At 40.3% G+C, this 12,318-nt stretch overlaps 1 protein-coding gene across 1 annotated transcript in view; it reads left to right on the top strand.

Annotated features, from left to right (window-relative positions):
* The window catches only part of IFT88 (intraflagellar transport 88), a 34,345-nt gene that overhangs the window by 16,059 nt on the left and 5,968 nt on the right, over nt 1–12,318 (top strand). The window contains exons 17-24 of the mRNA XM_081908681.1: nt 2,191–2,277; nt 3,746–3,932; nt 4,405–4,513; nt 4,722–4,872; nt 6,483–6,598; nt 7,873–7,925; nt 9,841–9,906; nt 12,191–12,297. Coding sequence (XP_081764807.1) covers nt 2,191–2,277; nt 3,746–3,932; nt 4,405–4,513; nt 4,722–4,872; nt 6,483–6,598; nt 7,873–7,925; nt 9,841–9,906; nt 12,191–12,297 — 876 coding nt within the window. The remainder of the gene's footprint in view (nt 1–2,190; nt 2,278–3,745; nt 3,933–4,404; nt 4,514–4,721; nt 4,873–6,482; nt 6,599–7,872; nt 7,926–9,840; nt 9,907–12,190; nt 12,298–12,318) is intronic.

The raw sequence follows: 12,318 nt of genomic DNA, 5'->3' as shown, positions 1-12,318 counted from the left end.
TTTTGCGAAGTGCCTCCAAAATGGAAAACCCTTTCGTCTAGCGGGTTTTTCGTCTTGCGAGGCGTTCGTCTTGCGGGGCACCACTGTACTATACTGACTTGTTATGATTACCTAAAATGTTTCAATAACGGTTTTATACTCAAGTCCCTATTCCCATTATTTGGACACAAGTCTTGTGACTATAACAGAATTGATTTGGATAGGTGTGTTTAGGATTATAGCCAGATATTCATAGCGATAAACAAAAACCCATGGTTGAGAGTTTCCATAAAACCTAAGCGTAAGTCACGCACATCTGAAATGCTTTCCCCCCGCACCTCTGAAATTAATGGTTTCTTTAGATAATTCATTGTAATGAGAAAAATGTTCTGCTATAGTAGAAGTATGGGCTTCCTAAGTGGTTTGCTGGGGAGCAATAAACTTGAGCTAGCCCCATGTGTTTTGCATATGCCCTCTTTTGCACCTCATAAATTAAGACAGTAATGCACTTTGTGCTGGAAACTGTAAACCTAAAATATACTTAAATTCTTGGCTTGCTGCTTTAAGGTACATTCACTTTATAGTAAGTAACTGAATTTCTGTGCTCCATAAACTTCTGTGTAGGAGAAAACGGAGCCTGGTGAATTGTAACAAGTATTTTTATATTGTAGGAAAAAAATGAGTCAAATTGAAACGGAAAGAAGTATAACTTTCCAAAGCAAAAATGCGGTGGCAGCTGATATGATTATGATCTACATTTTTTCAGGAAATTTTGGAACCTTCTTTTAAAAAGCAATGAGTTGCATTTATTTTAATTCCTGCTCCATGCACCAACATAATTTAAGCTCTAAATGTTAAAAAACAAAGCACTTTGTTAAGAATACTTGTACCTAGTGTAAATCCAAATCCAATAGTACTATATTCTTTCCCCACATAGTAGAAAGTAGAGGAAACTTTGCTGAAGCGGAAGGAAAAGAGTTATTGTTGAGCAGCTTGTTGTGGTTTTTTTTTTTTTTTAAAAAAAAAGTAGAGATGTGCTCTAAAGCACTAGAAAGCTGTTATGCACAGCTCTCGGTTCTTGTTAAATTTAGCAAAATTAAGCACCTGCAAGAACAGCATTATATGTCTGCGGTGGCAGAATTTTATATAATTAATTACCTAATCATTATGTTATTCCACGCTATTCATTTCAGCACAAAGGAATCACAATGCAATTGGAAAAGAAGTGATCAATGACATATTATTTGCGGACAAAAAACAACAGCAGCAAATACTGATCATATGTGGAGGATTGATTTCTTTCTCAGACACGAATAAGCAAACATCAACAATTTTCACTCCCATTTCCATCAGAATTCTCTGACATCCCTAGTTACATCCACACTGTAGTGACATTCTCTGTTGCTGCTGCCCACAAATCCCCCCACTTAGGATCAGGGTGCCAAAAATGCAGCCATGAGCTGGCGTCATCAAAATCCAGTAATTATTTTGAAAACAAATCACTTCAAGAACCTTGCATTTGTAATACAAAATGCATACAACAAATTAATTTGTTTTAAATGAATGATTCGGTGATGTCTACAAATTTATTTATTAAAAATATGATTCAGGATGGAAAAATATAGTGTGAATTCAAAATAAAAATGTACTTATCCTGGTTTCTTAAGACTGGTTATTGACCATAATAATAAAGATTTGATTTGATTTGGTTAAAACAACATAAAATAAAAATGCAATAATGCCTAAAGCTATTCATTGTTAAAGATCTCAGTGCTCCTTATCTTGAGACATACTGTAGATCTGTTTTATAGCTGCTGAACTTACATGGCTTTCCTCAGATCATTCTGGGACGTAAAATTTCCAGTGCATAGTTATGCACGTTTACTCAGAAATCTGTTCCTTGCCCCTTCTCCCACTGAACTTCAGGGAAGAGGGCTTGACTGTAGTATATAGGCCTCTAAATGCATTTACTTGGGGAAAAGTCGCTTTTGATTTTATTGGAGCATCTTGAGTATTAATGAGTTTCAGATTGCTATCAAATGTGATTCTGTGACACATACTATCATGCTTTATGATGTTACACTGACAGATAGACACTATATCCTATCCTAAGCGTTTATGCATTGCTTCTCACTACAGAAAAAGTGCATCAACCCCAGTTTGTTTGAGTGGTTTAACAACGTGAGTCACTTTATTATTACTTTCTTCTAGGCTGTGGAGACTTTAAAGATGTTTGAAAAAAAAGATAGCAGAGTTAAAAGTGCAGCTGCAACGAACCTTTCGTTTCTTTACTTCTTGGTGAGTAAATGCGTGGTGGGTGTATTTCAGTTAATTTACTTAATCCAAGTCTGAGAGCATGTGGCCCCTTTGGATTTAATATATTTTATCTTAAATTCAATTAGTAGTGGTTTCGAAGGTAATTGTTGGACACATTTATTTGAATTAGAATGTTAAAATTGCCAGCTCAGCGTCATTTTAATTGTTTCTTATGGTTGCATCCAACAAAGTCATCCTGTTTCTGCTTGGGCAATGGGACTTTCTTTCCTCCATTCCCTCACTCAAAAAAACCCCTTCTGCTCTGGAAATTTGGGGAAAACCCCAGAACAGATTTACTGCAAGAGAGGAGAGGAAGGAAGTTCCATTGTGAAGGTAGAAGCCCTTGTGTTGATGGAATACATTCATTGGATTCAACCCCTAATTTTCTAACACTTGGATATATTATTCTAATACCAACACTGCACATTTTGAGAAACTCAGTCTGTATTAACTGAATAAAAACTCATCAGTAGAATCTTGATTTCACTTAATGCAGCCCACAAATGTCCATGACGAACCTGTCGCAGTGCCATAGACCTCTCTGTAAAAACAAAAAAGAATAATGAGTTCATTGTGATCTTTAAAGTGCACTGTGGTGTTATGGCAGTTGTCATGACATGACAGACCTCTTCAGATGCCAGAAGTAGACTGAAAATGGAAAAGGCAGAGAATATTTTTTTAATATTGTCTGCCTGCCTAAGATGTGATCAGTGCATTGTGGAAGCTCATCAGACTAATTGTGTATGATAAGAGCAGTAGAGGACAAGGGAAGACATGAGCCAGTGCCTGCTTTTTCCCTCTCTCACATCCAGTGGCGTAGGAAGGGGGGCAGGGGGGGCCACCCCGGGTTCCATCCCTGAGGGGGGTGACATCAATGCGGGCTCCACCATTGGGATGCTCTCTCGCGGGCGACTGCTGCCCCCATTGTGGCACTTGCGCATGAGCAGCACCCCCATTGGGACGCTCGTGCAGGTGACATGCCACGCCCCCCTGCTCCAGGTGCCAAAGTCCCTAGCTCTGCCACTTCCCACAACCCACCCTAAGAAATGATAATGCAGATAACACGTCACATCTTGGGTGGCTTGTGTAGTTTAGTACATTGCCCATGGAGTCATGGATGCTGGATTGGAGCATATACCCTGAACAATAGCTCTTTGTCTGGACTTCCTAGATTTGGTTATTGACATCAAGCGCCTTGAGACATAAAGGAAGAGAAAAACTACTAAAGTCCCTTTCCCAAAATTTGCTATAGGATAGAAGGATATTTGGAATGCTGATGTTAAGCTTGTTTCCCAAGTTTAATAGTAAATGGAATTTAATGATACATTTTTAATGAAATTTCAGAAACAGAATCTCTCCCATCTCTAATTTGATCAATGTACTGCTTGTGCCAGCAAAGTATTGAGGATGCAAAATGGCAACTGCTTAATTTGTATTGTGTTTAATTCAGGAAAATGAATTTACACAGGCAAGCCACTACGCAGATTTAGCAGTAAATTCTGATAGATACAACCCATCTGCTCTCACAAATAAAGGAAATACGATCTTTGCAAATGGAGACTATGAGAAGGCAGCAGAGTTCTATAAGGAATCTCTAAGAAATGATTCTTCGTGCACTGAAGCGCTTTACAACATTGGTAAGTCTAATATACTTTATGATAAATTTTGTGCTTGACATTCTGGTTATTATATGTATCCTTTTTAGAAGGGATTGAGGGACTACTTTTGAGCTTTATTATATCCTTCTGATTAAAGCTGTATTAACTAACGAAATAGTAGCGTGTGATATAATTGTAATTGTCTCTCTTTAGAATCTGCTGTCCACACCGATGCTGAGACAGAGTTTCTGTCTGAGCAAGTTTTCTTATTCCTTTCAACACTGACATATTCTTGTGCTTTTAAGTGGGGTGAGGGGACACGAGAGGTACCCCTTCTTTTTTAATGTTTATGTATTGTTGTTTAACTAATGTGCCTTTACACCAGCTTCTTGTACATAGGATTGCTCCCTTATTTCATTTTCCATAATAAACATGTTCTTAAATTTCTGCTTCTTCATCTTATGAGTCAATGAGATTTGAATCTTCCCATTTAGATGACCTTTGTTTTTAGGTTTAACATATAAAAAGCTGAACAGGTTAGATGAGTCATTGGATTCTTTTCTGAAGCTTCACGCTATCCTTCGAAACAGTGCCCAGGTTCTCTTCCAAATAGCAAGCATGTATCTTTTCAACAATTATAGAATCAATCATATATCATACTAAATCATCTGTGTGTCTTTATAATGTAATAAAGATCTTTTTGAAGGAAGGGCGGGATACAGAATTTATAAATAAATAATAGTAAAGTGTATGATTACCTGAAGATTGCAGTTAAATTCCCATGCGTCAGACTCACAGCGAGAAGTTCCTTAACTGGTGGTACTTCAGATATGAATTAATGGAGGATCCTAATCAGGCCATTGAGTGGCTTATGCAACTCATCAGTGTTGTTCCAACGGACTCACATGCATTAGCAAAGCTTGGAGAACTCTATGACAGTGAAGGAGATAAGTCTCAGGCTTTTCAATATTACTATGAGGTATGTGCTTTTGCCTTCTACAATAGGCATACAATGCAAAGGAACGCATGCTAGCTTAAACTGATGCTTTGAAAAGGAAATTGTATATAGTAGACATTTTTATATAAAGTAGTGGCTATGCAAGTGTTGAATCTAGTTTGATGGTCACATTCAAGTATACATAGGTCCCAATATGACTAATCCAACCCTCTGGGTTGGAGTCAGAGAACAATAAATAGCAGAGCTCTTACAACTTCCCTCTCCCAACTTGCTACAGTCCCCTCTGTAAATGTGTAGGGTGGGGTACAGGGGGCTTCAGTGGTATGGGAAAATCAGAGAATTTTGTCGGGGATGTAATTCAGAAGGAGAAATATCTTTCTGTTTGCACAATACAGTCAAACTTCAGTTGTCGAACATAATTCGTTCCAGAAGACTGTTTGACTTCCGAAACATTTAACAACCGAGGCACGGCTTTCGATTGTTTGCAAGAGCTTCTTGCACTCAAGCGGAAGCTGCGTTGGACGTTCGGGTTCTGAAAAACTGGAGGATTTACTTCTGGGTTTTTGGCATCCGGGAGCCAAAATGAGCTGTTGAAGAACTGAGGTTTGACTGTGTTTTTTTGGATACATATATATGAATGAAAGAGAATTAGATATAGTTTCCTATGAGCTGCAATATTCAAATAATGGCTCTCTTTTTAATTCCTTGCTTTTAGCTGTAGCATCAACTAAAACTTTCCTACTGCAGCATCAAATAAAACTTCTGTATTTCCCTAAAAACTTCCTCCTTTCTTTTAACCACACAGTGGCCCTTTGAATCACCATTCTCATTCTGTTCTTCCTCCTGGCAGCGTCTAATAATAATAATAATAATAATTTATTATTTATACCCCGCCCATCTGGCTGGGCCTCCTCAGCCACTCTGGGCGGCTTCCATAGAAACAAAAAATACAGTAAAATATATAGCTGTGTTGTTGTTTTTTTGCTTGCACAGGGAGCAGCACGTTCTGTATTATTATTATTATTTTTAAATCATAACAAGAATGGATTTGATCTGATATTTTAGCTTTTAGGGCAGCAGTCCTAAACACACTAGGGGAGTAACTCCATAGAGCATACTGGGATGTTTTTACCATGTGGAAGTGCATAGGATTGCACTGTAGATGTAGCTTATTGTTGTTTTTTTAAGTCAAGACAACTAAAAATATTTTTTAATTGCCAATTTTACCTTTCAAAATATAAAATACACTCCTCCAACAGATTGGCAGGGAACCTGTCCTGAATACAGCTTTTTTCAAAATTGTAATGTAAATGAAAAAATAAATTATATAAGAAAATGAAGGTACTTTGTGGAGTGTATCTTTAGTTTCACAAAATAAAAATGTTTGAAAATAGGACATGCAGAAACCTACCTCAGCAAAGTTTTCTAAAATGTCTTTTTGCTATTTGCAAAACCTGCCACATTTTCTTTAGGGATTAGTTAGTGTATTAGCACACTGCTCTCATTCATAAATTACATGTTTTCAGCATCTGGAGGATTAAACACATAAATGAGTAAGATATTCCGAAAGCAGAATAAATATGTTGTTTATCACTAATGTTGTATTTCTTCCACCTTCTTTATTTTGTCAGTCCTATCGGTATTTCCCTTCAAACATTGAGGTCATTGAATGGCTTGGAGCCTATTACATTGACACACAATTTTGTGAAAAAGCCATTCACTACTTTGAAAGAGCAGCACTTATTCAGTAAGCAACCATTCATGATGTTGTTATTTTTGTTGTTGAGTGTTTAGACCAGTATCATTTGTAAGGGGACTTTCTGCAGTACACTTAATATTGGACACGGGGGAAGCACATTGATATATATTTATGTATTATGCTACATGTAAATTATGGAGTAATTTGTTTGGAGTTTTAAAGGAAGGAATTCTAAGACTTCAGCTTAAGCCGAAACGCAGCACTGAGCAAATGCATCTACTTAGGTGGTCTTCATGTGATCAGAAGGTTTGATTACTCTAGATCAGTGTTTCCCAACCTTGGGCCTCCAGATGTTTTTGGCCTACAACTCCCATCATCCCTAGATAGCAAGACCAGTGGTCAGGGATGATGGGAATTGTAGTTCAAAAACAGCTGGAGGCCCAAGGTTGGGTAACACTGCTCTAGATGACTTTTTTCCTAGGACTGCATTCATAAGAAACAGGAGGCAACATCCTTTAACAATCCTAGCCTACCCAAAGATGTTTGCTATATGAGAAAGTTTAGATTTATTTCCAGTGTTTGCTGCAAGCCACGTAAGAACAGCAACAGGAATCACAGAGAGCTACAGAGATGCTTCAACCATCATGTCCCCTCCCCAGCATCTCTCATACCCACCCTCCCAAAGACAAATTAATTGCTTTGGTAATTTTAAATCAAGAAATGTTTAGTGAGGACAATATACTAGATATAAAAAAGCTATTAGATCTGGGATTTGCTGCAGCTCATACATAAACCAATATTGAGCTACCTTGATCAACGTTCTAACTTAGCCTGCAGCAGCCTCCTTATTTTATTTTTTAAAATTCCCGTAAATGCGTTTAATTCTCACCAGCTGAAATAGTTGAACTTCAGTGTGCTTAACATTGGCTGGGACAATATCTTATATGTGAAAAGAAAAAAATGTTGGGCTCCATCTACTAAGCATACTGTACAATCTTCAACAACGTCCTTGCCAGATTAAAAACTGGCACGGTAACTTAATCCCAATGAATACCATATTTCACCCTCATGCTGGAATCCAAGCAAGGATTCATTTGGGTAAAAATTCACTTGGTGAATAATTTCCTTTATACCCTTGATGTTTAGAGCAAAGATGCATTTATTTAATTAATATCTTGCCACTCTTCCCAAGGGAGCTCAAGGCAGCAAACTAAATAACTAAATAGCAAAACAATAACCCAAAAAAACCATGTAGAAAAATAATTATATCTTAAAAACATTGAAACATTTTATGTGTAACACTTTGGGATATTTACCTGCAGACCAACTCAGGTGAAGTGGCAATTGATGGTTGCAAGCTGCTTCAGAAGAAGTGGTAAGTCTCCTTTCGTATCTCATGCTGACTTTGATCATCACTTTGATCTCACTGTTTCACAGTGTTTAACCATTGCAGGCATTTGGGAGGGTCTTTTTTTCATCCTGATCTTACACACATTTACTCAGAGATAAGTTCAATGGGACTTACTCCCTGATAAATATGTATACGATTGCAGCCTTAATATCTAACTGGTTTCATTACGTGTTTTTATTTTGCATTTGAATGCCTAAAGAGTGTGCTATAATGTTTGGACCATTTGTAAAGTAGGTAGATTATTAAACGTCAGGGGTTGTAGTCAGCAAAGTTGACCTGTTAACGCAAGGAGTTCAGCCTGTGCAATGGGATTTCCTCTCCCCATGCACCCCCAATACATTTTTGTGGGGGGGGGGGTTCTCCAACCCTCCAGAGCAGATAGGGGGCGCATACAGGAAGAGGAAGCGGGAGAGGATGTCCTGTTGCACAGCTGCAAGTCCTTGTGCTTATGGGACGACTTGGTTGTATACAACCTGTGATCTCATTTTCCACATGTTTTTCAGGACAGTGGGTTCGGTCTTTCCTCAGTAGCTGTGGTACTGTCAAGGATCCTGTTGCCTGAATAATACTAACCCTGTAATGGGGAGGGACAGCATTCTTGTATTATTATTTTTTACAAATGGGTAACAATAAAAATATCTTTGACTATCTAACATCTTTAATTCTGATGCGACCAAAATGCAGTTGAGATGTAGGAAATCTTTGATCTCTTTCATATTTTTTCTTTAGTTAAAATCAGCCATGGCAGGGGTAGGATATGGATTAGAGTTGCAGTGCTGTGGTGTTTAACCCTTTCCTCCCCATACCATTTCCTGAAATAAATTGTCCTTCCAGAGCTACTCTTAACCGCAGAGGATGAGGAAGACCAGTATCCACATTTTCCCGTTCTGCAGCTAATAACAGCTTTGGCAGATCAGACAGTTTTAAGCAGTGACAGACTTTAGCCTTTAAAATTTTAGCAGTGCCAAAATCCCCGTCTCTCATCTTCCCTTGTTCGTCATTGTTGTGGCACCCCTGCAGAGCCCTCTCGGCTCAGAGCCCAGCACAGACAAACTGGTTGTGCTCCCCTAAATCTGCTTTTTTTAAGTTGGGGGAACACTGTGATGGGAAAGAATTAGACTCTCCCTCAGTCCTGCAAGCCAGTCCACCCCTTGCCCAAGCTAAGGGATGCTGGAGAACCTCTGTTTCTCATGCAGAGCTGTAGCTGGGGGCAGGCGAGTCTAGCCAGGGTTTCTGCCCTGGGTGAAGCCTCCAGAGGGACGCCATTGAGGCTCCCAGCCCCCTAGCATGTCTGGGCTGCAGACGGAGAGAAACATGAAAAAGTGAACAGCAGCCACAAGCTCCGTCCCGAAGAAGGCTTATTTACAATGTGATGCAGGGAGAAGGAGAGTTGGAAAATCTGGAGAAGCTGCGTGGCTCTCCCCAATGAAGAAGATAGGATGGCCTGTGGGTTTGCTACTGTGTGAGAAATAAATTTTGGAGGGGGGGGGGCGGGAAGCTGAGGAAGAGAATCAGTTGGACTAGATGATCCTTGGGGTCCCTTCCAGCTGTACGATTCCGTGATCCCTTCAGAACTTTGAATGTGTTTAAATAGCTTTGGTTGAGTCATTTTACAGTCTATACATGATCTACACACAGGAAAGTAAGGGGTGTGTGAGCATTTTTCCTGCCAGAGACAGTTCCCTGGCAAGCTCTGGTCAGCCCAGCTGCATTAGGAATGTAATGGAAGGGCACTTTCTACTTTAGACTCGCAAAAAGCATTTCTTCACCTTACACAGAACCTAAAATGACTACAAAATGTCTTTGACCCGGGTGACAGAAAACCTAGTTTTGGCCCTGTCTCATGGTAGTGTCTCTGTGTGTTTTATATTACTAACAGGTAACTACCAAAAAGCTCTTGATACCTACAAGGCGATTCACAGAAAGTTTCCTGAAAACGCGGAATGTAAGTGGTTTTATATGATGCACCTTTTATCCTAAGCACACTTTTTATATTGGATAGTCTTAAGGCAAGGGGAGCCAATAGCATGGCCTCCAGATGCTGTGGATTTCAACTCCCGTCTTCCCTGACCTACTGACTAGGGAGCTGAAGACTGTGTACACAGCACACATTGAAAGCACTCCCCCCCTCTCCAAAAGAAGGATCTTGGAAATGGTAGTTTACTCCTAACAAAGCTACAATTCCCAGCGACCTTAACAAGCTACAGTACCCAGGATTCTTTGGATGGGGGGAGGGATATGTTTGAAACGCATGGTGTATATGCAGTCTTCGTCTACATACCGTATTTTTCGCATCATAGGACGCACCGGACAAAAAAAATTCTCCCCCTCTCTGCCCAGCGCGCCTTCAGCGAAGCGGCAGGAGGTGCTGCGCAGAGAGGGGGAGAATTTTCCCCTTCTTGTTTTCCCGCTCTAAAACAAGGTGCCGTTTAAGGTGTGTTCGGGCGGCTACCTTGGAAGCCTGGAGAGCGAGAGGGGTCGGTGCGCAACGACCCCTCTCGCTTTCCAGGCTTCAGGTTCCTTTCGACCTGCTCTTTGGGGCTGGCGGGGGGAAGCCCACCAGCAGCCCCAAAGAGCAGGTCAGGGGGCAGCAGAGAGGCTGCTGCCATAGTCACGCGTCACTTCTCCAGCTGGGAGAGAGTAAGCGGGGCTTCTTTAGCCCCACGCGGCTCTCCCAGCTGGAGAGGTGGCGTGCGGCTAAAGAGGCTCCTGCCATAGCCACGCGTCACCTCTCCAGCCGGGAGAGGGTTGTGGGGTGCTTCTTTAGCCCCCCGCACGCTCTTCCGGCTGGAGAGGTGACGCGCGGCTATAGAGGCTCCTGCCATAGCCGTGCGTCACCTCTCCAGCCAGGAGAGGATCGCAGGGCTATGGCGTCTTCGCTCCATAGGACGCACACACATTTCCCCTTCATTTTTGAAGGGGGAAAAGTGCATCCTTTAGAGCGAAAAATACAGTACAACAACTGGAGGGCACCATGTTGGCTACCCATGTGCAAAGTATCAAGACTTGCCTTAACACAGTGATAATCATGATCCATTTGTAGCAGGTCAATGCCATCTATGTTGGTTCTCAAAATAAACTTACAGCCACCAGTCATGCCCTCATATGGCTCTGTGGTTAGCGCATAGCTCCTGCACGAGCAGGCTTCCCAGTGCTCTTCAAACAGAGCCTCTCCACCTGAGAATTTCCTGCTTTGGGGTAAATAGGAAAGATGTGGAGAAAGGATCTTTTCTGGATCTCTCATGTTGAAATCTGGAAGTCCCATTTGCATAAAAATCATTTGATATAGGGCTTCTCTGTAGTGCATTGCATGCATAGTGCAGATGGCATTGGTGGGGTACACACATGGGACTTCAACAAATGGCTTGTGCAGATCACCAGGTGCTGATATTCCTAACATGTATGAACAGTAAGTAAATTCAGTTTATGAACAACTAACTTTCAGTATGCTCATTAAAGATGTTCAGTATTCTGCGTATAAAGAGCCATTGGCACTGGCCCCCTTAAATATATTCAATGCTCCTTCCTCAGTGTTCAGCATTGTAAGTAGCATTCTAGCCATTGCTTGCTCCCATCATCCCATCAACTCATCTAATCAGTGAGCTCAAACACACTGGAAAATTCTGTGCAGATTTTTCATGCATCTGATGAAATGAACTCTGGCCACAAAAGCTTATGCTAGAATAAATATGTTCAATTCTAAGGTGTCACAAGGCTTGTTGTCGCTTTTGCTACCACAAACTAACATGGTTAGCCCATTATTTTTTAAAAAAACTGATCTAATAAATTACTTTTCAACATATTAGACTGTCTTGTTGTTTTCTTTGGGTTACAACTGCCACCATGGGCTTCTGCCCACCTCCATAGCTAACTATGGGCCTGTAACTTATTATCGTATTACCATTCTGCATATAGGAAGGTATTTTTACAAAATACCAGCTTGTTTTTATTTAAATGTATTTCTTTTCACAGCTTCATTACTAGACACTGGAGCAGAAAAATAGCTCTTTTTTACTACACCTCTGTCATGTTTGCTAAATCATATTACCACTCAATAAATACAGTCGTCACAATTCAACACAGTAAAACTACTTAATCCATTGAAATCACTGGGCTTAATTGCAGTTGGATTGCGGTCATTGTTGCTAGGCGGTGTTTGCTCTGCTTATTTTTTCAGCTGCTTTTAAGTCCAATAATGGCAACTAATGGTATGACTTTTATACCACTAGGTTTACGCTTTTTGGTCCGACTCTGCACAGACATGGGCTTGAAAGAAATCCAAGAGTATGCAACAAAGCTTAAGAGAGTGGAAAAACTGAAAGAAATAAGGGAACAGGTATGTTGGGTCACTTAAACA

Source organism: Podarcis melisellensis (genome assembly GCF_964234715.1).
Source record: "Podarcis melisellensis genome assembly, chromosome: 4".
Classification (NCBI taxonomy): domain Eukaryota; kingdom Metazoa; phylum Chordata; class Lepidosauria; order Squamata; family Lacertidae; genus Podarcis; species Podarcis melisellensis.
The sequence above is the reverse complement of the archived record's forward strand: the minus strand, read 5'-3'. Positions and strand labels throughout refer to the sequence as shown.